At 53.0% G+C, this 18890-nt stretch overlaps 1 protein-coding gene across 1 annotated transcript; it reads right to left on the bottom strand.

Moving 5' to 3' along the window:
* Positions 1–17142: 17142 nt before the first annotated feature.
* On the bottom strand, positions 17143–18814 carry HOXD8 (homeobox D8). Its single transcript, XM_044427062.1, has 2 exons — positions 18244–18814; positions 17143–17441 (listed from the first exon to the last, which is right to left on the bottom strand). Exons 1-2 carry the CDS (start codon positions 18812–18814, stop codon positions 17143–17145), a joined length of 870 nt encoding a protein of 289 aa, XP_044282997.1.
* Positions 18815–18890: the final 76 nt, after the last annotated feature.

The following is an 18890-nucleotide window of genomic DNA, read 5'->3' as shown; positions in this document are numbered from 1 at the left end:
CACCTTAAAATGCAGAACCTGTAAGCTGCACCAGCTGACATACACTCCAGGTTCTTCAAGAAGCCAGTTGCGTGCCTGTCTCCCATCTTTGCTCAACATGATCATCATACACATTTCGTATCAGGCAAGGAGAATGCCTTAATTTAGAGCTGGCCCCCAGAATTTTGCCAGCTGAGGTGTAGCGGCAAATCCCCCCTCCCTTTCCCCAAATGTCAAAAAATAGAGTACCCAAAGCAAGCCAGGTTATTTTGGCCTCTGAGGAACCTCACCCCCTCTCTGGTAGTAAAATACAATAGTAAAGTAAACACAGATTTGCTGACATTTTGATGCAAACATTACCCCCTGGTCAAGTGTCTTCATTTCCTTGGATCTGGGCCTTGTACAACAGACATGTTTGTTTGACTTGTGCCTCAAATGAAACTCTGCAGAAGGGTGCTTTGTGAATATACAGAACTGTTCCTTGTGTCTTTGTTTTCTAGAGGAAACCAGGAGCAGGTTGCTTTTTAATCTGCCTTTTAAAAAAGGGCTGAACTTGGGGAAGTGATAGCCATTAACTAAGAGGTCACCCAAAGCAACTTCCTGGGGTTCAATAAGGACATTTTTTGGAGAAGAGGCAGAGTGGTGTGGCAGGCCCCATGGGGCTCACCTATTCTCAGCCACCTTCCTGGTGACCCTGACCCAGTCACAGCCTCTTAGCTTCACCTACTGCACAGGGCTGTTAGGAGGATAAAATAGATCTTTGGAAGAAAGGCAGGGATGAGCAATGCAATGCAGATGACAAAAGATGCTGATTAGAGGAGGGAACTACTCGTATTTACAGAGAAGACCTTGCAATCTGATTCAGAGCTTCCTTTGAAAGGAAGCAAAAAAGGTGTTAGGAACCGGTTTCTTTTCCTCCTGTACCAGCTCCATGCTAAATCAACATGAACTCATACTAGGTCATGGTCAAAATGCCAGTACAAATTACTCGGTTATTTCTCAAAACGATGAATGCCTAAGAAGTCCGTTCAACTCCTTTGCACTTAAACTGCACAACCCGGGATAAATGCCTCCAGTGGAAATTGGTGAGAGGTTTAATGCTCCGAAACCGCAAGAGGAGGAAATAAGGCAAATGAACTGCGGGGGGGGGGGGGGAGAGATGACGTGGCCTTTCATTAAAGTGGTCAAGGATACATCAACGGAGAGGAAACATGGAGCGTTCTCAGGTGAAAAATTAGAGCTTTGAGAAATGGTTCAGTTCAAAGCAGATTATGTCCAATTAAGCGGCTGCAAGAGGGCAGCACCTGAGTAGGGACACACCAAGGAGAAGAGCGCAGTGCTGCCACTCTGCTTCCCTGCAAAGCAGCAGCAGAAAAGCAAAACCCTCACAGAGGATCAGGTCAGACGACAAGCAGTTACACTCTCTGAGTTATTGTAAATGGGATTTAAAGCTGAGGAAGTAGGAAGTGTGCCAGTAAGGAAATAGCTTCCTCAACCTGGCCCTTGAGATGGGTTGGGACTACAAATCCCATTGTCCCTGGTCATTCTCTGGTTTCTGCAGAGAAACCCCAGACCCGAAATATGTAGGAAAAGTATTGCATTCCCAGACAACTGCTGTGAGTGCCAGGGGAAGTGTCCCACCAAATTGCTCTTAATAACAAAGATTTCCTTTGCAGAATCATGTCCCCCTTTCTCAGCCCACCTCAAAGTGCGCCATTTCATTTCACGCAGTCTTACAGAGATGCGCGTTCCCTTGGCAGACCAAGGCCCCGGTGCTCATCTCAGTCAGCCTGTTGAACTCACTGGGGCCTGTTTCTGAGCAGCGTGGTCCCCACAAGTGCAATTCCTCGGGATATTGACGAAGGCGACCAGAAGTGCGTGACTGTTCAGGCACAGCTGTGTAGCAGGACAGGGGGCAGGTAAAAGGCAAGCTGGTTTTATATTGGATAAAGTCTGACTGGGAAAGAGCGGCCGGCTGTGAGTTTCGCAAAGCATTTCCTCGGTCCAAGTCTTGGTGTTAAGTTTCTGGTAGCTCTCTCAAACTTGCCTCCCTTCCTGGCCACATTGACTCTGGCCGCCCCCTTTTGTGTTTCTCATCAGAGCGAGCAAATATTTTAGAAGGTGGATCCCATTGACTCAGTTCTTGGCGGTGTCAGCAGGTCCCAGACCTTTATGGGAACAACCGAAAGGCTTGCCAAATTAGGCTACAGCAGCCTGCTCAAACCTGGTGCCCTTCAGATGTTTCAGGCGCAATTCCCAAAACAGTATTTTTGGCCACTGGCAATGCTTGGGGAAGCTGATGCGAGTTGGTCTAAAGCTTCTGGAGTGCACCAGCTCGGGCAAGGCTAGAATGGGATCGCTTGGGCTGGATCCAGTGAGAGCCCCGTTCATCGCTGTGGACGGAATCTGGAATCAACAACTGGAAAGCCTTGGAATCAGCACTAGGCTCTGAAAACTTGCAGAGGGCCACGAGACTGACGCCCTTCCTTCCCTGCAGCTTGTCCGCCAAGCTTGTCCCTTCCAGGTGTTGCTGGACCACAGTTCCCAGCATCATGGCTATGCTAGGGGAAGGTCGGAGTTGCAGTCCTCTGCCTCTAATGGCACCTGGGCGCGGGAGGGAAAGGCTGTGGCATAGGAACTCCCCCCTCCTCCCCCGTCCCAGAGGTAGGTGAACTCTGCCCTTGCAGGCTTCGGAAAAGCAGCTGCATGCGCCTTCCTCGGCGACGTGGCTTTACTTTACCGGAAAGCGAAGGTGCGAGGGTGGGGTGCGCGCTTATCAAGCCCTTGAAATCGGATGCTGCGGCCCAGGAGCGGACAGGAAACGCTGCGAGCAGCGGGGAGCAAAGGGCTTGGCGAGGGGCGTGAGCTCGCCCGTGCACCTACCGGCGGCCGCGGCGGCCACGGAAGGGCGGGCGGTTGCGTGGCACGGAAGGTCACGCCAGGACAAGCACCTGGGTGGCGACTGTGGGGGCCGAATCTCGGAGGAGGCGAGGCGCGAGGGAAAGGCAGGCTAGGCGGGCGGTGGGTTTCGTCGGCTCCTTTCGGGGAGACAGCCAGCGACTGACGGGGGTCCTTCCGCGTGCGGAAAAAGAACTTTTTGCGGGGAGGGGGGCGGCTGCCGGTTTGGGGCCAGCCGAGATCAAAGGGGACGCAAGGGAAGCGGGAGCAAGCGACATCAAAGCGCAGGCGGATTAAATCCGGAGGAGCAAGGGGCTGTGACGGCTCGTTTGCCGCGGCACAGAAGGCTGGCTCTGCGCGCACCATGCGCGGGGGGCGCGGCGAGGCGGGGGCGCGGGAAGCGGGGCCATTCGGGCGAGCGGTGAGGGTGGACAACGGCCCCTCTCCGGGCCTGCGGGGCTCTGCCTGCCCTGCGGCCGCCAGCCAAGAAGGGCGGGCGGAGGCGCAACGGGGCTGGCGCTCCAGGGCAACCTCGGGGCGTCCGGTGGGCTTCGCTTCCCGGGAGCGGCCCAGGAAGGCTCGGGCGCTGATGCTTACTGGCCCGGGCAGAACCACTCCGCGATCTCGGGCCAGAGAAATCTGGGGGAAAACCCGGGCACTTTCATTCGTGTCCTTCTCTTGGAGAGGTTCCCCTGCTTCCCGCTGGGTTTGCGCCCAGGGAAGGGCGCGTGGGAATGCAGCCCTCACCCCGGTCTTATGCATGTTCTCTCCGAAGTAACTTGCATCGTTTTCAATGTGACCCGCAGCAAAGCATTGCATGTATGTGTACTCAGCAGTACATCCCAGCATCTTGAGAACCCAAAATCCACACCTGGCCAACTCGTTGATTAGGACCATCTAAAACTCCTGAAAAATATACCAGCTTTCACGTTCTCTAGATGTTTCATCGGGCCAAATCAGTCTGCCTCTGGAGGTGCTCTGCAGGTGTTTGGAACTACAGTTCCTGTCATCCCCACCGAGTATGACCAATGTTCCAGAATTCTGGGAACAATAATCCAAACATCTGGAGGGCACCAGGTTGGAGAAGGCTGTGAGGATTGGTAGAAAAGGACCATCTGGCATGATTAGGCGTTTTGGAGAATTCGAAAGCTTGCGTATGTTTTGTGGAATTTCGACTGGTCCTAAGCAAAGTATCGTTCAACTGTGGATTTGGGATTTGTTTTCTTCCTCACAGACCGACACAGCTATTTTCCCTGTGAGAAATGAATGCCATACACCCAGATAAGTGCGTGTAGGACTGCAGCTACGGGGACTTTATCTAGATCGCAGTGGGATAGTTCGGACTTCGTTGCATCTGCTTAGTTGGTTCCTCTTGCCCCAAAGGGATGTGGGAATTGTAGTTCCAGGGTAGGTGGAGTAGTAACTCCCAGCCTTCCAGGTCTCTAAGGGTGCAATCCTATGCACGTTCAGGAAGAAAAAAAGTCCTAGTCCCCCACTAACAGACTTTTCTTCTGTTAGTTCTGCACAGGGCCACGCCGTAACTGTTTGGAAAGGTAGCTTCAGGATGCGACCATTCTGGCTGGACAAAGGGACCATCCTCCCAACAGCCGTCCACTTCTGATTTCCCGTGGCCCTTGCCAGGGGATAAAGCAGTCGGAGGGCTTCGCTTGGGGTCCTCGGGTCCGCTGAACCGCTGGGGCCGGGGGACTCCGCACCTCCCGAAGAGGCGGCTGCGCGCGCCGCGCAGTCCCGGGCTCGGCTGAGGGCTGCGAGGGTTGTCCTAGAGCGCCTTCTCCTGGACAAGCGGCCCGACAGCAGAGTGACGCAGGAGTGGGCGGGAGGCGGGCGAGGGAGGTCTCCTCGCCACGGGCTCCCAAAGCAGAGGGAGAAGAGGCTTCGAGGGGTGGCAGGACGCGAGGAGACGGGCGATGCTCAGACACAGTCGGGAACCCCGTCTGGGAAAGGAACGGGATCTCGAGGAAGAAGCCACCGAGCCTTCCCCCAACGCGGCGCCCTCCAGATGCGTTCGTCTGCCAACCCAGACAGCAAGACCAAGGTCTAGTTGGGAATCGTGGCCGCCAACACCCCTAAAGGGCACCAGTCTGGGGAAGGCTGTCCTAAAAAATGGGTGTGTTCAGAAGTTGATTAGAAAGTCACTTCAGGGTCAAAAAAGCTGCCATCCTGAGCCCAGTCATCTGTGTCTGCATGCAGGACAGCAGCCTTTATTACACTGAAGGGATCTCTCTTCCCGGCCTCCACCTCATCATGTTCCCCCGCTCCTTTTCAGGTCAAAAGAAAAAGTGCATATACATCGTATGAAATAGCAGAATGTTCAGTCTAAAGGGGTTTAAGTCGATTCTAATGGGTATTCATTTAATAACTAAAAAGCCGCACCCACTTCTGCTTCGAGTAAGTTTGCTCCAGGAGGGTGCTGAGCAGGAGACGCACTGCAGGATTGTTTGGGGCTCAATGTCTGAGCCAATGCAGCTGCCACTGTTTCAGGGGCCACCCGGGGAGGCGGGACTGCAGGCAGGCAGCGCTGTGGTTGTCTTGGGCCGCCCTGGCTCTGGCCGCCCTGGGTCCACCAGAAGAGTGCAAAGTGATCCAGTGAAGGAGGAATATGGCTGCGCAAACAGGAAGGCAGGAAACACGGGTGTTTTCCCAAAGGCAAGATGGGCCTTTGACTTGGGTCAGGTCCAGCTGCCACATTCTGACATCCTGACTGGTCCTGTGCCATTCCGTGGCCCCTTTGGCCGACTTCCAGCAAACATCACTTCTCTGTGCTGCTCAGAGCAAAGCAGAGAAATGCACAGGGGCAGGCTAGTTGTTAGAGGGCAATCTGAGCGAGAACCAAAGAACTGACACAACGGACAAAGAAGTCTACATCAAAGGGCAGGAAGCAGTCGCTCCTCCTGGTTAACAGTCATAATCCAATGCCATAATCCAAAGTCAGGCCGAATTCTACACAGGACTGCGGGCTCGGCTGCTCCTGCAGCGTCCAGAGAAGCCCATGGACTCCGAAGGATTCCCAAACTATGAAAGGGCTGCAGAAGGATTTGCTCCAAACCCCGCTCCAGTGACAGGCTCTCCTAATAAGGCATTGGAATGAATTGGCATAAAAGCATTTCTATTGATTGATTGATCGACTGATTGTGGCAATTGTTGCTGAAATCTCAACATTCAGTTGATTTCTTCCTAAAATATGGGTTTGTATCAACTTGCTGGGCAGGTTTCTTGACCATCCAAGAAGCTAATCCAGACCCACTCCCTACCTGCAACCTTGATTTTTTGATCTATCCACCACTCTGTGCATATAGACACAAGAACTGAAAAAAGAACAGAATGGAACAGACACAGGAACACTATGAGAAAAGCATGTTACACGATTCTTCATCACCAAGAGTTCTGGGGGGGGGGGAAGCTTGGGGGTTTCCCCCCTCCATTTCTTCCCATTGTCTGCCAATTCCCTCAAACCCCCTCCCTGCACACTCCCCCCCCCACCTTTTTCCGTGGGACTTGGCCCCACTAAAGTAGGTAAAAGATTCTCCTCCAAATCATGCGTTTCTCGGGGACTGCCCGTGGTCCTTCCTATTGGAGAGGTTTGCGCCCCCCCCCCCCCATCCAATTACTCTGGCTATTTGGTGATAGTGGCTTGTTAAGGATAGGCTCGTTTTCAGAAGTGGCCCAGTGCAAGGCATCTTAATTAGCGCTTATCTCTTGGACGATGTGTCGCTGTGTATAAAAGCTCTTCCCCCCCGACCAAACGGAACGTTTATGGCGGCTGCTTTTCCCCTTCACTTCCTGTTTTTAGCTCCAGCGCTGGCAGTAAGAGCTTTCAGTGCCGCAATGCAGCAGGGCTGTAAATACCTTTAACAGCTGCCTGCCAGCCAAGGAGTGAAATACTGTCTTTGTTCGGATTCCCTCTCCCACCCCCAGCTCCAGGACCTCATAAAGCCGCCCATGAGAAATATAGTTCACTGGAAAAAACACACACACACCACAGTTAAATCAGAAACGGAGTGAGCTTCTTTTTACAAAATACCAGAACTTTGAGGAATATGTCAGTCTGTCTAGTATGCGTTGCGCATTATCCCCTCCCCTGAGCTACCAAACATCTGCAGCACACACAAACCGTGCACAGAACGGTGGTTTTCCTTCAGCAAAATTGCCCCCAAATGTTGGGTTTGTTTCCCCTGTACAATCTGTTGCCTTCTTTTCGATTTTGCAAGAGGAATGGATCAAACTGTCCTAGCTGGTCCCTGAGAACATTTCCCTTACTTAAGGAGTAAATCATGGTCTCGGAGGATTCAAACTAATGTATTAATTTGTTAATCCTCTTTGAAAGAAAATGAATTGAGTCTAGGCAGTGCACAGAAAATTGTAAATTCAGTGGGTTTCAGAGGAGCTTGGAAGTACTGTCATTTCCTGGTGGGTACATGTAAGAAGGACAGAGTATGTGTGCCTTAGACTGAGGTCTAAGATGGAAAAAATATTGTCAAAATCAATGGAATTTTCTTCCGGTGAACAGAATCTAATTAGAAAAAGGATTCTTGGTAAAGGTTTTTTTTTAAATCGGGTCTCTACTCACTTAATCCCAATAAATTGATTATATTATCTATTTCAGTCACTTAGATTTGAATAGAGGATTTTAAAAAAATCTTTACATCTAAATTCTTTAGATTAATTGGGTTATGAATGGGGAATAGATGTATAGTTGAATAAATCCTATTGCAAAACAAGCATAAAGAGTAAGATTTTAAGAATTCAGTCACCAACACACCTATCTACGGTCTGCAGATGTGCTTCCAACCTAGCAATAATGAACACAGTATAGTGGTTTGGGGGGAGGGGGGATGCAATATGCTAGAGGAAAAAGTAGGCAGACTTATGTATTATGAATATTTTTGTTTGGATTGCTTTGAAACTTCGCGCTATGAACCGTAGCCATTAAACTGTACTTGCACGATCATTCTGCAAACCTGTAATAATGTCCAGCTCTCCCAAATATGCTGGTTATTCATAAATGAGGGACATGCAGTAAGCAGAGGTGACTGGAAAATATGAAAAGTTGATTCAAACTATTATATGGTGACTTACAACTTATGAGAAAATGACGTTATCTGCTCCTTTCAGCATAATTTGTAAATGCACTAACAACTGAAAATATAATCTTATCTCCAACAATTTCTTTGACCGTTCCATAATTTACCATATTCCTATACACACAAAATACATACAGAAACTATGGAAAGACTTTTATAGACAATGTTATGCAAATCTGTTCCCAGCCGAGATATCAAAGCGGACCTTCCAGAAACAGATAATTCATTTTCTTTTTTAAAAAAATATTTCGAAAGCATACTATTGCCCTTTTCCTCCTAAGGAGAATAATACAGAATGCTAATGCTGAAAATAATATGAGAATAAGAATCGTGTTGTAAACTGCCAGAAATGAAGACTCTTAAAGCTAGGGATATTCCTGCCAAATGTTATTGGAGAAATGTAATATCTAGCTTGTCATCTTGAACATACTTAGCAGCAAGGCTCACTGAAACAATTTACTTACTGCCAATAAACATGCATTAAAGAAAGCTGAAACGAGGTCATTTTTTTCCTCCCTCGAATTATTGACATTAAATGCGTCAGCTCCTCAGATAAGCCCGCACATTCAGGCAATGGGTAGATAGACGAATACCGCCAGTTCCTTCCATCCAGGGCGAGCTTTATCATACAGGTTTGTTTTTTTTAATGCCTCGTTTGATGTGTCACCGCTGGATCCTCCGTCCAGACTACAAGGACCCAAGGAAACGGCCGAAGCGGTCGCGCCCTCTGCGAGGTGAGCGCCCGCGCCGCTGCGGCCATATTGGCCTCGCTGAGGTGGCGCGCACTTCGGCCCCCGCCACACGTGCCGGTTCGCTCTAACCATGCACACGTTCTTTTAAGCACCCTGCTTGATCAAACAAGCTACATGAAATCTGTCACACGTACCAGGTGGCGAGGAGTCACGCGAGGCAGCCCAGAAACCATGCATGATCGGAGCGCACCGCGGCACGGCGCCCCCCTCCCCGCCGCCTCGAGGAGAATTCCCCGAGCCCCGCACGCTTCCCCCCCGCGAACCTTCCGGGCGAGGAGAGCGCAGAGCAGGCTCGGGCTGCGCGGACATCTTGGCGCGGCAGGGCCAGGGCGAGGGCGAGGCAGAAGGGGCGCTCGCCGCAGCCGACCGGGGCGCAGCGCGCTCTGCTTGGCGCGCTATTCATGGCCCGGGTGGGCGAGGAAGCCACCTGTTGGCGATGACAGGCATGCGGGGGGGAATCCCGCGCCGGGGAGGCAGCCGTCGGGGAGGCGCGGGAGGGCACCGCTGCCCAGGCGGCGGCCCCTCCGCTCGCGCAATCCCGCGCACGGCTTGGGGGCTGCCTCGGCGCCCGCCCGCCCTCCCCGCCCCCCCGACCGCGCGCGGAGCCCCGAAGCAGCCGCTTCCCCGGCCGGGCTCCTGCCGCCAATGGGAGCGGCGCGGCCGCCGCCGCCGCCGCCGCCGGACAGGTGACCGGGGGCGCCTCCCCCGCCGCGGGACACCTTTCCGTGGCGCCCCGCTCCGGCCCCACGAGCCTGGCTCGTTCTCCTGGGCGCCCTCCTCACTTTCTTTTATGACTTCTGGGGTCCGGCGTCCAGGAGAAAGGGACGCCGCGGCAGCGACCTGGAGGCACGTCGGGGTACGGGGGGCAGGGAAGATCCTTACCGGGTCGTCGTCTGGGTGGAAGGGCGAGGCGGCCTGACGCGTCCCCGTAATCCATTGCGCGCCGCCTTCGGTAGCAATCCGAGTCCCATCCCAATCCGAAAAGCCGAGGCGTCGGGGCAGGTAAAGGCTTGGAGGAACTCGGCGTCGCTGGATAGATAAACAAGCTGCCTCGCTGGCAAAGACAAGGAGCCTCTGCCCCCCCCCTCCTCCCCTCCCCGCCCACCCTCCTCTCCGCACTCCGCGCCTCTGCTACGACTGGAACCTGGCAAGGCTGCGGACGCGTGTGTGTGTGAGCGCGCGCGCGCGCGGGGGTGTCTGCGTGCGTGTGAGTGCGCCGATTGTTTGCGAGAGTCTTGGATTCGAACGGATCGGTACCCAAACATCATAGCGAGCGCAATGCACCTCATCGGAGACAAAGGTTAGCAAAAGAGGAGTTGAGGCTCTGGGAAAGACAGAATGTAGGGGGGAAATTCGCCAGGGAAATCAGGAAGGGGAAAGATTGGGGGGCGGCGGGCAGGCCGTGCGAGCTATCAGCGCTTGCACATGACTAGGCGCAGCCAATGACGTGCCCAAATAGGTCATAAAAGGTCTATTACGGAGTTGTAAATTTTCTTCAAACAAAAAGGAATTTACTGCAATTCCTTGCGGATTTTTTTCTTTCTGCACAGACCGATACAAGCGCGGTGCCCCTCCCCCGTTTGTTTCTTTCCCCCCTCATTCTCTCCCCCCCCCCCCCCCCCCCCCCCTTTTTTTTTCCCCCCCCTCTTCCCCCCCCCCCCCCCCGTCCACCACCCTTTCTCTTTCCACACTATCAGCCTCGCCATCACCGCCACTTTTTATTTTCCTCGGGCCGCGCTACTGTAACTGCTAAATTAGGCCGCATTACGCAGTCCAAAAAACAAAACAAAGCACACCACCAGTCCCCTGAGAGACTTTCCTAGAGAGGCGCGCGGCGGCCGGAGGCTGGGTGGGTGGAAATGACCCTGTAGCGAAGACAGATCTTCCTTCGATTCTCAAGTTTCTGTGGGTTGGGGCAGCCCGGCCCAATTTCCCCTGTTTTGTGCGCATTCTGCTCCTTCTCGGAACGGTATAAGCCGATGAGGTGCAGAACAAAAGGGTGAGCAGACACGTCCCCCTGGCCATTCTCGCGGCTTGTTCTTTCTACGTCGCTTCTAGGCCATCCTAGAATGTTAGCCTCTCCCATTCTGGCCGACCTGCCCAATCTTCCCGGGAAATGATCACACACACACGCAAACGCCCTCGGCGGAAATTTAAGCCCAGCTTCCTTTGCAATGTGCTTCTCATGTCCCGATTTTCGGGAAGGGGTGTTTTCAGCCGTTCTGTTCGTATGCGCACTCCACAGTGCGGTTGCATGAGTGCGTTTTGGGGGAGCCTTCCAGCCCGCCACTTTTATGGATGTCTCCTCTTTGTCACAGAAAAAGCCCTCCTCGAAGATCGTCTGGCCTCGCAGAGGAAGCCTGATGACAGAGAGCTAACCCCTCCCTGGCTGGGAGTCCACCGGTTCGGGACCCGGGAGAAGGCGCCGGGAATTCTGCGCTCCGGAGAAGGAACAATGCGCCGAACTGCAGCCGCGCCTGGAACGGGCCGTGCGCGGGGCGGGAGGGTTTTCGGTGTAGGAAGACAGGCACAAGCTAAACCGACTTCCCAAACTTTCAGTTCGCGGGCTTGCAAGCCTCAGTCAACGGAAGTGCAGCCAGGGTGCTGTAGTTCTGCCCGTGCTCGCTGCCGGGACACTATCTCGGTTTATGCATCTAAGACAGCACACTCTACCTTCACCCTGCCGGAGAAGTAAGTCCCGTTAATCTCTGAGCCGCACCTTACACCCGAGTAAACGCCCTGAGCATCTACAGGCATCCTACAGTTGGCCCTTGGTTTTCTGCACAAAAGCCAGCCTCAGACGGTTTCTTGAACCCCGAGACAGCATTTAAATGTTAAAATGCGATTGAAATCCACGAGACTGTCTTTCTAGGAAGACACGAGATGCACGGAGTAGTAGGATCCAGGATCCCCCCTCCCCCTTGGCCCTATAGCCAGGAAGGCAAGCTAGCAAAATCTGCTTCTCCGTGATTTTCGCTGCTTTTCTGTGTTCGATTGCCTTTAAAAATCATGGGGTAGGGTGACAGGCTTAGGCTGAATATTTATAGGCCATATTATGCGATAAGTTTGTAACTGTGTTTTGATATCAAGCGATGGGTTCTAGCAGGTTCAGACTCGCTTGGGATTTCTTTCCAGTTCAGTAACGTGATTAGGATCGGTTTAAATATCTACAATTCCAGTTCATTGCCTTACAGGAATGCAGAGCAAAGAACCCGCAAGCAGAGTTTCCATCCAACTCCAAAATGGCCGCTTTTTTTAGAACTGGGCAAACCGCGTTGCTTTTGGGCGGTGTTACATCCGTCCGCATACACCGGAGAAGCCACAATTTGTGGGTGACTGGATTGAGTATGCTGTAAACTGCGCTTATACGTTTCCTAAGGACAGGGGCTTCCTTCCTCCAAAAAGAAATAGCGCCTTCCACAATATTTACCTAGTTTTCGAATTAACACTGGATATAATCGAGTGATTTCTTTTTTCTAGTTAGAAGGTCGGTCTGTCTTGAGAGACATTCCAAACTGGTCTCCCCCTCTTGCTGCAAGATTTTGGGGAAGGCGCAAGGCTGCGATCCCCAGCACAGTTACTTAGGAGTAAGTGCCATTCGGCTCAGCGACTCCTACTTCTGAACAGACAGACGTGCCTCGCATTGAGCTGTAAGGCAACGAACGCTTGCCTTTGGTCGTAAGGAATTTTATCAGTTATCTGCAGACATTTAGAGGGTTTAAATGTCCCCGTTCATGGTGGGTGGGGGACTCACAGCTCCTTCCGTGTGTGGGCTCTGGAGAGTCGCTTCTCTGAAATCCGCATAACTAATCACAGACTGACCACTGCGACATTTTGCCGCATTTATGCAAATTCATGCGCCAAAGTGTTTGCTGCGTGGTTTTGCCGCAGTCTCTCGTCTGCAGCGTGAGCGAAGCCCCAGCCCACGATGGCGCGGCCGCCGCAGCAGGCCTAGGAAACTTGCAGGCGGCGGGCTGCGGGGTTCTTCCAAAGGGACCACACCAATTATAGGCATCCCCCCGACATTTCCCCATCTTTTTCTGAACTAGTCCGCTTCACAGCTAGCACAGCGGCTGAATCGACCTCCATACTCAACAAAGGATTCAAAACGTGCGTGTTTGGAGAGCAAACCCGAAGGAAAAAACAGAGGGTGCAAAGAGAGCCTTTGGACTGGACTCAGCTTAAGTGAGAGGAGACTTCCAGCTGCTTATACTTCCTTACTAAAGCCTTATTCTGTTTCTCAGTCCACTTCCTGTTTCAAACTTGGCAGCAGAAGGGCATCAGATCGCTTTAAGGGGTTTGATATGAGCGAACAATAAACCACTGACCTCAGACTGTAGCAATAAAATATGGTAACAATGGGCAGGACTTGGCCGGACCTGGGCCCCTCTCCATTGCATTCATTTACACCCCCCTTGAAATCAATAGGATTTAACGGAGCTTAATTTTGGTGGGGAAGCGCATAAGGATAATTACTGTCTATTATATTCACGTTCCACCTTTTTCCTGCAAGAAACTCAAGCTGGCCTTGAGCCTCATTTCCATATTATCCTCACAACAGCCCCGTGAGGTAGACTGGGCTTAGCGTCTGTGACTGGTGCAAAGCCACCCAGCGAACTTCATGGCAGAAGAGGGACTAGACTAGAATCTACTTCTCTCAAGTCCCACTCCAGCAGTCTGACCACTGCACCGCACTGCATGGCAAGGCTTTCCAATCAGAAAAGAGGCAGGGGCGGAAGGCAGGAAAGGGTAATGTAGGAAATCGGTACGTGTAAAGCGCAAGCGAGTGTGCCTGCCGCACCAAGACGACGTTCTTTCCTCGCCTTTTTAGGGCCTTTCACGGCTCCTGCCCACTCCGAGCAGCGCCCGGCAGAAATGCCTGCGGACTGAATCCCACGGCAAACCGCAGAATATGAATTTATTCGAGCGACCGAAATATCAGTGATTTCAAAGGGATCTGATCTCTTTACAGTCTGGTTCTATGAATGTCTGTGTAGAAGTAAGCTCCAGATAAAGGGATGCAGTTCAAGGCTTGTATTGTGTGTGTGTGTGTGTGTGGGGGGGGTGCCCCTCAGTGCCTGGCCCATTTTTATGTATGGATCCCATGGAGGGTGTGTACCTGCGCACACCAGCAGCATCTGAGGGCTCTTGTTTCCATCCAGGCAGCCCGCTGGAGATTGTGGGCAGGGACAAGGGACAGAAGTTTGCATTCGCTTCATGATCTGCCTGGTTTAAGGATAAGGAGAGCCCCCTCTTTAACATCGCTGGGAGAATGATGATGGTTTCCTTGTCATATAATGTGGAGAGAGGTATTCCTGCTTTGGGCAAAAGACGGCCATGTGGAGCTAGACTGCTTCATAAATGCATTGGAATGAATGCGGTTTGACAGAATTAAATGCAACCTGCACTATCTGAAAACTGAAACAAAAGAGAAGCCATTCTCATTTTGCCATTGTGCGTCCATGTACCCTTTTTATAAACAAAACCCCAAACCCACACGACCTCCCTAATGTTAAAAAATTAAATCATCTCACATAGAATCAAATAAAACTAAGAGGCTGGTGTATACATGTGTGCAGGCATGGAGCTGCGTTCTCTTATTAAAGACAGCAACCTCTGCGATGGTTCGGGTTATTTTTCTATTGTTCCATAGAAATGCATTGTGATATTTTACATCTTTATCTTTTTCTAAAACCTCATTTTTTTCTGCTACATCCTATGAAAACAAAGCCAAACAAATCCTCCCAGATTTGACACAGACATTGAAAACACCCCAGAGAAATATGGGCTCTGTAAAATCCCAACTGTATTCAATAAAGCTGGCCCTCGTGACCCCCAAAGTGGGCTGTACACACAGACCACGGTCCTGCAGAGAATTATTTTATTTATTTATTTATTTAGGGACTTCTATGCCGCCCCATTCGCCGAAGCCTCGGGGCGGCTCAGAATTAGGCATGGGAGACCCTCTTCCCATCAGCTCTCCTTGGCGCTAGAAGTTCTGCAGTGGCTGTGAACTAGGGGACACCAGCGCTCTTGCTGCCTGTCTTTTCCACTTCTGCCCATTGACACCTCACATTCTGGAAAAGCATAACGAGTAAGACAACATCTCGTCGCTATCTTAAGTTCACATCCCACTCAAATCTTGTCTCAGCCATAAACTCACGCGGGGGGGGGGGCGGCGGGGGACGACACAGAGCCTCAGACCCCTTCCCCGCTGTGGGGACACCCATTCCCCCATGGAGGCCTGTCTTGCGGGGGGTGTGGTTGGCCGCACCACCGCCTCCACCACCACCACCGTGCTCCTTACCTACAACAGCTCTACTCATCTGAATAATTCTTCCTATTTGTATAACTAGCTTTATCTGAGCTGACTGAAATTCAGCCAAGATGTGGAAGAGATATCGCATCTGGGGAATAAAAATAAAATACTGCTGCCAAAATAATTAAAAATTATCCCAGCAGTAGAATTAGTAGCTAGGATAGGCAACAATTAGGTTTATGGCACCAATGTTTCTGAGGAATCCTGGAAGTTTAGACTGGCGGCTGAAAAAGAGGGCTACTTGTACTGTTTCCGTATTATCTTTGACCCAAACAACACACATACATACATGCTTTATAAATCAGGCAGCCAATTAGCATGTTGGGAGGGTAGCTGGATCTAACATCTAGCCGAGCGTTTTGCCTCCGAGAGTGGCCAGTCCAGCAGGGCAGGCAGGAGCGGGCACACCTGCTGCTTCTCGGGTGGGATCGCAGCTCCTGCCCACCGGCGCGCCATGACGGCAGAGCGAGGGCCGTCCCCGAGGCCCGGCTGAGGCGGAGGTCCCTTCTTCCTTCCTTCCTTCCTTCCTTCCTTCCTTCCTTCCTTCCTTCCAGTGGGATCGCCCTGGTCCACTGGTGCTGATGGGAAGAAGGCGCACAGTGGCTTTGCGCCAGGGATCCACAGAGCCCGAGTGCTGTGCTGGATCAGACCGAGGCCTGTCCAGTCTAGCCACGGAATTGACTCCGTGGCCAACCAGCTGCCCGCAGCACGTCCGCCGACAGCGCTCGAGAGCAACAGCCCCCGGCAACAGGTTGCGCACGGACGTGGGCCCCTGGGAGAGCGACGAGTAGCCACAGGCCCAGGCCGTCTGCCCCTCCGTGCATGTGTCCCGCCCCTTGGGCTGGCCACAGGGTTGCGGCCCCCGTGCCTCGCAACGCCCGCTCGCTCTGCAGCGCTCTGAAAAGCGGACATGAGCCCCACGACTTCCTCGTGGATGCACGGGCCACTCGCTCCCCTTGCTCCATCGGGCCGTGCCGCTCCCAGATAAAGTGGCAGGTGCCTTCGTGAGCTCCAGCTACTTTCCTTCTGCATTGAACGTGCACCCATTTCCCAGCTGTAGCCCAAAGCACCCTTGCTAGAAAGACAGGCCACTTTAGGTACCAGATGTGACTCTCCCATCGCATGGGAGCAAATACACGAAGACTAACAGGGTCCCACTTCCAGGTAAATACACGCAGGCTCGGGTTTTCCAAGGCGGGCTGAATCAGCTTCTCGGAGCATGCCACGAACAGCGCTATGGTGATGATTCTTTTCAGCGGGCGAGCCAGCTCCCCGGAAGTGTGCCGACGGGCTCGCAAGGAGTTCTGCCACGGACCACTGGGTGGACCGGTGCACTGGGCCTGCTCCCAGAGCCCGATGGGGCAGGCGACATGCCGGCGTTATCAATGGGAAGAAGAGAAACCGCACCCTTGAATGCTTCTATAACATCATCTTGCTTAAACAAAACAAAAGCAAAGAACACCGTTTCTGACTCAGTGGGAAAAACAGCCAGCATTTTGGACTCTAGGAGTTTGGCTGCCCAGCTTCATAGTTTTACACGGGAGGCAGAGACAAGGGAAGAAAGCTAATCAGGAAGAGTACCTTGGAATAATGCTTTTATTTCAGTTACGGATAATTAAAGATCAACATTTAATTAAAATACTTCCTCCCTTCATTTCCCCATTCAATTTCTTATTTAATTTACTTTACAAGAAAAAAAGGGGAAGGGAAATTTCAGAGATATTACAAGTGCACTTGATTGAGCTGATTCCTGAAGAACTGGCTAGGACTGACAATCTGTCTTTTGACAGAAAAGAAGCCTGCACCCCCCCGCCCACCCCCAAGCGCCAGGTACAAAATTGCCACACTTTTCAGAATCACTTTCCGGGGAGGCCGAGAAAAAGGATGCGGCCTCTGCCGAGGGAGACTCCATCGAGGCAGGCCCGAGCAGTAGCAAGCACAGCACACTTTCGTCTAGCACAAAGGTGTGGGAAGGTAGCTTAAAAGGCAAGGCAGGGCCCTCGCAGCAAAGGTGCCTGAGCAGCCGTAGCAGAGCAGCGGAGGAGACCAGGAGAAGCGCCCGGGACGCGCCACTGTCTTTTGCCGCAGCGCCTCAGTTGAGCGGGCCGTCCGCTCTGCCTTCCAGGTCCCCGTGGCTTTCCTTTTTGTCTTCCCCTCCGTCCTTTCCCTCTGGCTTGACGGCGGGGAATTTGTCCTTGTTGTTCTCTTTTTTCCATTTCATCCTCCTGTTCTGAAACCAGATCTTTACCTGCCTCTCGGTGAGTCCTAGCGCATGGGAGACCTCGATCCTTCTTTTCCTGGTCAGGTAGGGGTTAAAAAGGAACTCTTTTTCCAGCTCGAGAGTCTGGAAGCGGCTGTATGTTTGTCTTCCTCTCCGCCTACCCGGAGCTGCTGTTTGGAAGAAAAAGCGCAGGATTTCTTAGCCGCCGCCGCCACCACCTCCACAAGCACCGAAAACAAAACACACCCAGGCGCCCACCAGCCCTCCACCCCGTGCTGGGACCTCGGCGGGTCATGCCAAAGCTGGGACAAGCCTCAGGGCCCCCGCAGTGCGTCCAGGAGTAAGTCCCGAGCTTACTCACATTCCTGGGGATAAGCAAAGGCTCGGGCCCGGCAGTTTCAAGCTTGCTCGCCCTTCGGCTACGAAATGTAACTGAGGCTAAACCCGAGTGCCCGGGCTGCATCGGTGCGCAAGAGCCTCAGACTTTCTCGCACCCAGCCCCGAGAGCTTAATTCTCCCGCCGAAGCATTTTCTGTTTGGTGGGTTGTTCTTGCCCTCCCAACCCAGTTCGTGGCTTAGGTTTTCCAGTAAATCCTGAACCTAACCGCGGTCGCAGAGGTGGAAAGAATTGTTACCAGGTGTTTCCCTAATGAGAAATAATACAAGCCACAGAAATAGCCATATTAACCCTAATACCAACACTAATAATGTAGCTATAGAAGAGAAAGAAAGAAAGACAAAGAGAGAGAGAAAGAGAGAAAGAAAGATGAATTTACGGATAATAGCTTGATTCTGTGTTATTGTGGAGGGAGAAGAACCCCAGACACGTAGTATTTCAGCCAAGGAGGTAGGGAAATCGGGGGAAGGAGAGGAAAGGAGCGGAGCCGGGGGAGCGGAGCGGAGCGGAGCGAACGAGCCCTGGGCCGCTGCGGCCGAGAGCGCAAAGGCAAGGGGATTTCGCCTGCGTCCAACCTTGTGGTCTCATCCAGGGAAACATAGGAGAAGGAGACGCGCCCTGATTTAAGTGCTCTGGTTCGTCGCCAATATGAGCGCTGGACGATTTACAGTCAGGATACTGGACCAGCTCGGCCTCTTGGTGTGTCGTAAAAAGCGGCTGTCTCTGTAAGTTATCGTATCCGTAAAACTTGGCCGGCTCCCCGGGGCAAGGCAGGCCGGCGCAAGGGGCCTGCGAGGCCAAGGGAGGCGGCGGCGGCGGCTGGTAGGCGGACGGGCTGCCCCCGGCCAGGTGGTGCTGGTGGTGCTGATGGAAGTACTCGGGGCCGCTGCCTCCGGACCCGGACCCCGGAGCTGGCGGCGGCGGCGGCGGCGGCGGCGGCGGGAAGCCTGAGGCGGCGGCGGCGGCGGCGGCGGCGGCGGCCGCAGCGCTGTTCCCGTAGAGCAGGGCGGCGGCGGCGGCGGCGGCGGGCGCAAAGTGACAGTCGTAGTAAGCGGGATTGATGGGCGGCTCGCCCCCTCCTGCCGCCGCCGCCGCCGCCGCCGCCTTGTACTTGGAGTAGAGCGGGTTGACGAAGTAGGAGCTCATCGGCGGGCGGGGGGCGAGCGGAGACAGGCGCGCCGGCCAGCAGGAGGAGCAGCGCCTGCCCCCGCCGGCCCAGCCG

The sequence above is a fragment of the Varanus komodoensis genome, unplaced genomic scaffold (genome assembly GCF_004798865.1).
Source record: "Varanus komodoensis strain SLA01 unplaced genomic scaffold, ASM479886v1 scaffold18_1, whole genome shotgun sequence".
NCBI classification, from domain to species: domain Eukaryota; kingdom Metazoa; phylum Chordata; class Lepidosauria; order Squamata; family Varanidae; genus Varanus; species Varanus komodoensis.
The sequence above is the reverse complement of the archived record's forward strand: the minus strand, read 5'-3'. Positions and strand labels throughout refer to the sequence as shown.

Excerpts from the sequence above, each read along its gene's own strand:
- HOXD8 (XM_044427062.1), bottom strand. The coding sequence starts at position 18,814 with ATGAGCTCCTACTTCGTCAACCCGCTCTACTCCAAGTACAAGGCGGCG. Across the intron at positions 17,442-18,243 it reads TCCCTGGATGAGACCACAAG|CAGCTCCGGGTAGGCGGAGA; the intron begins GTTGGACGCAGG and ends TCTTCCAAACAG.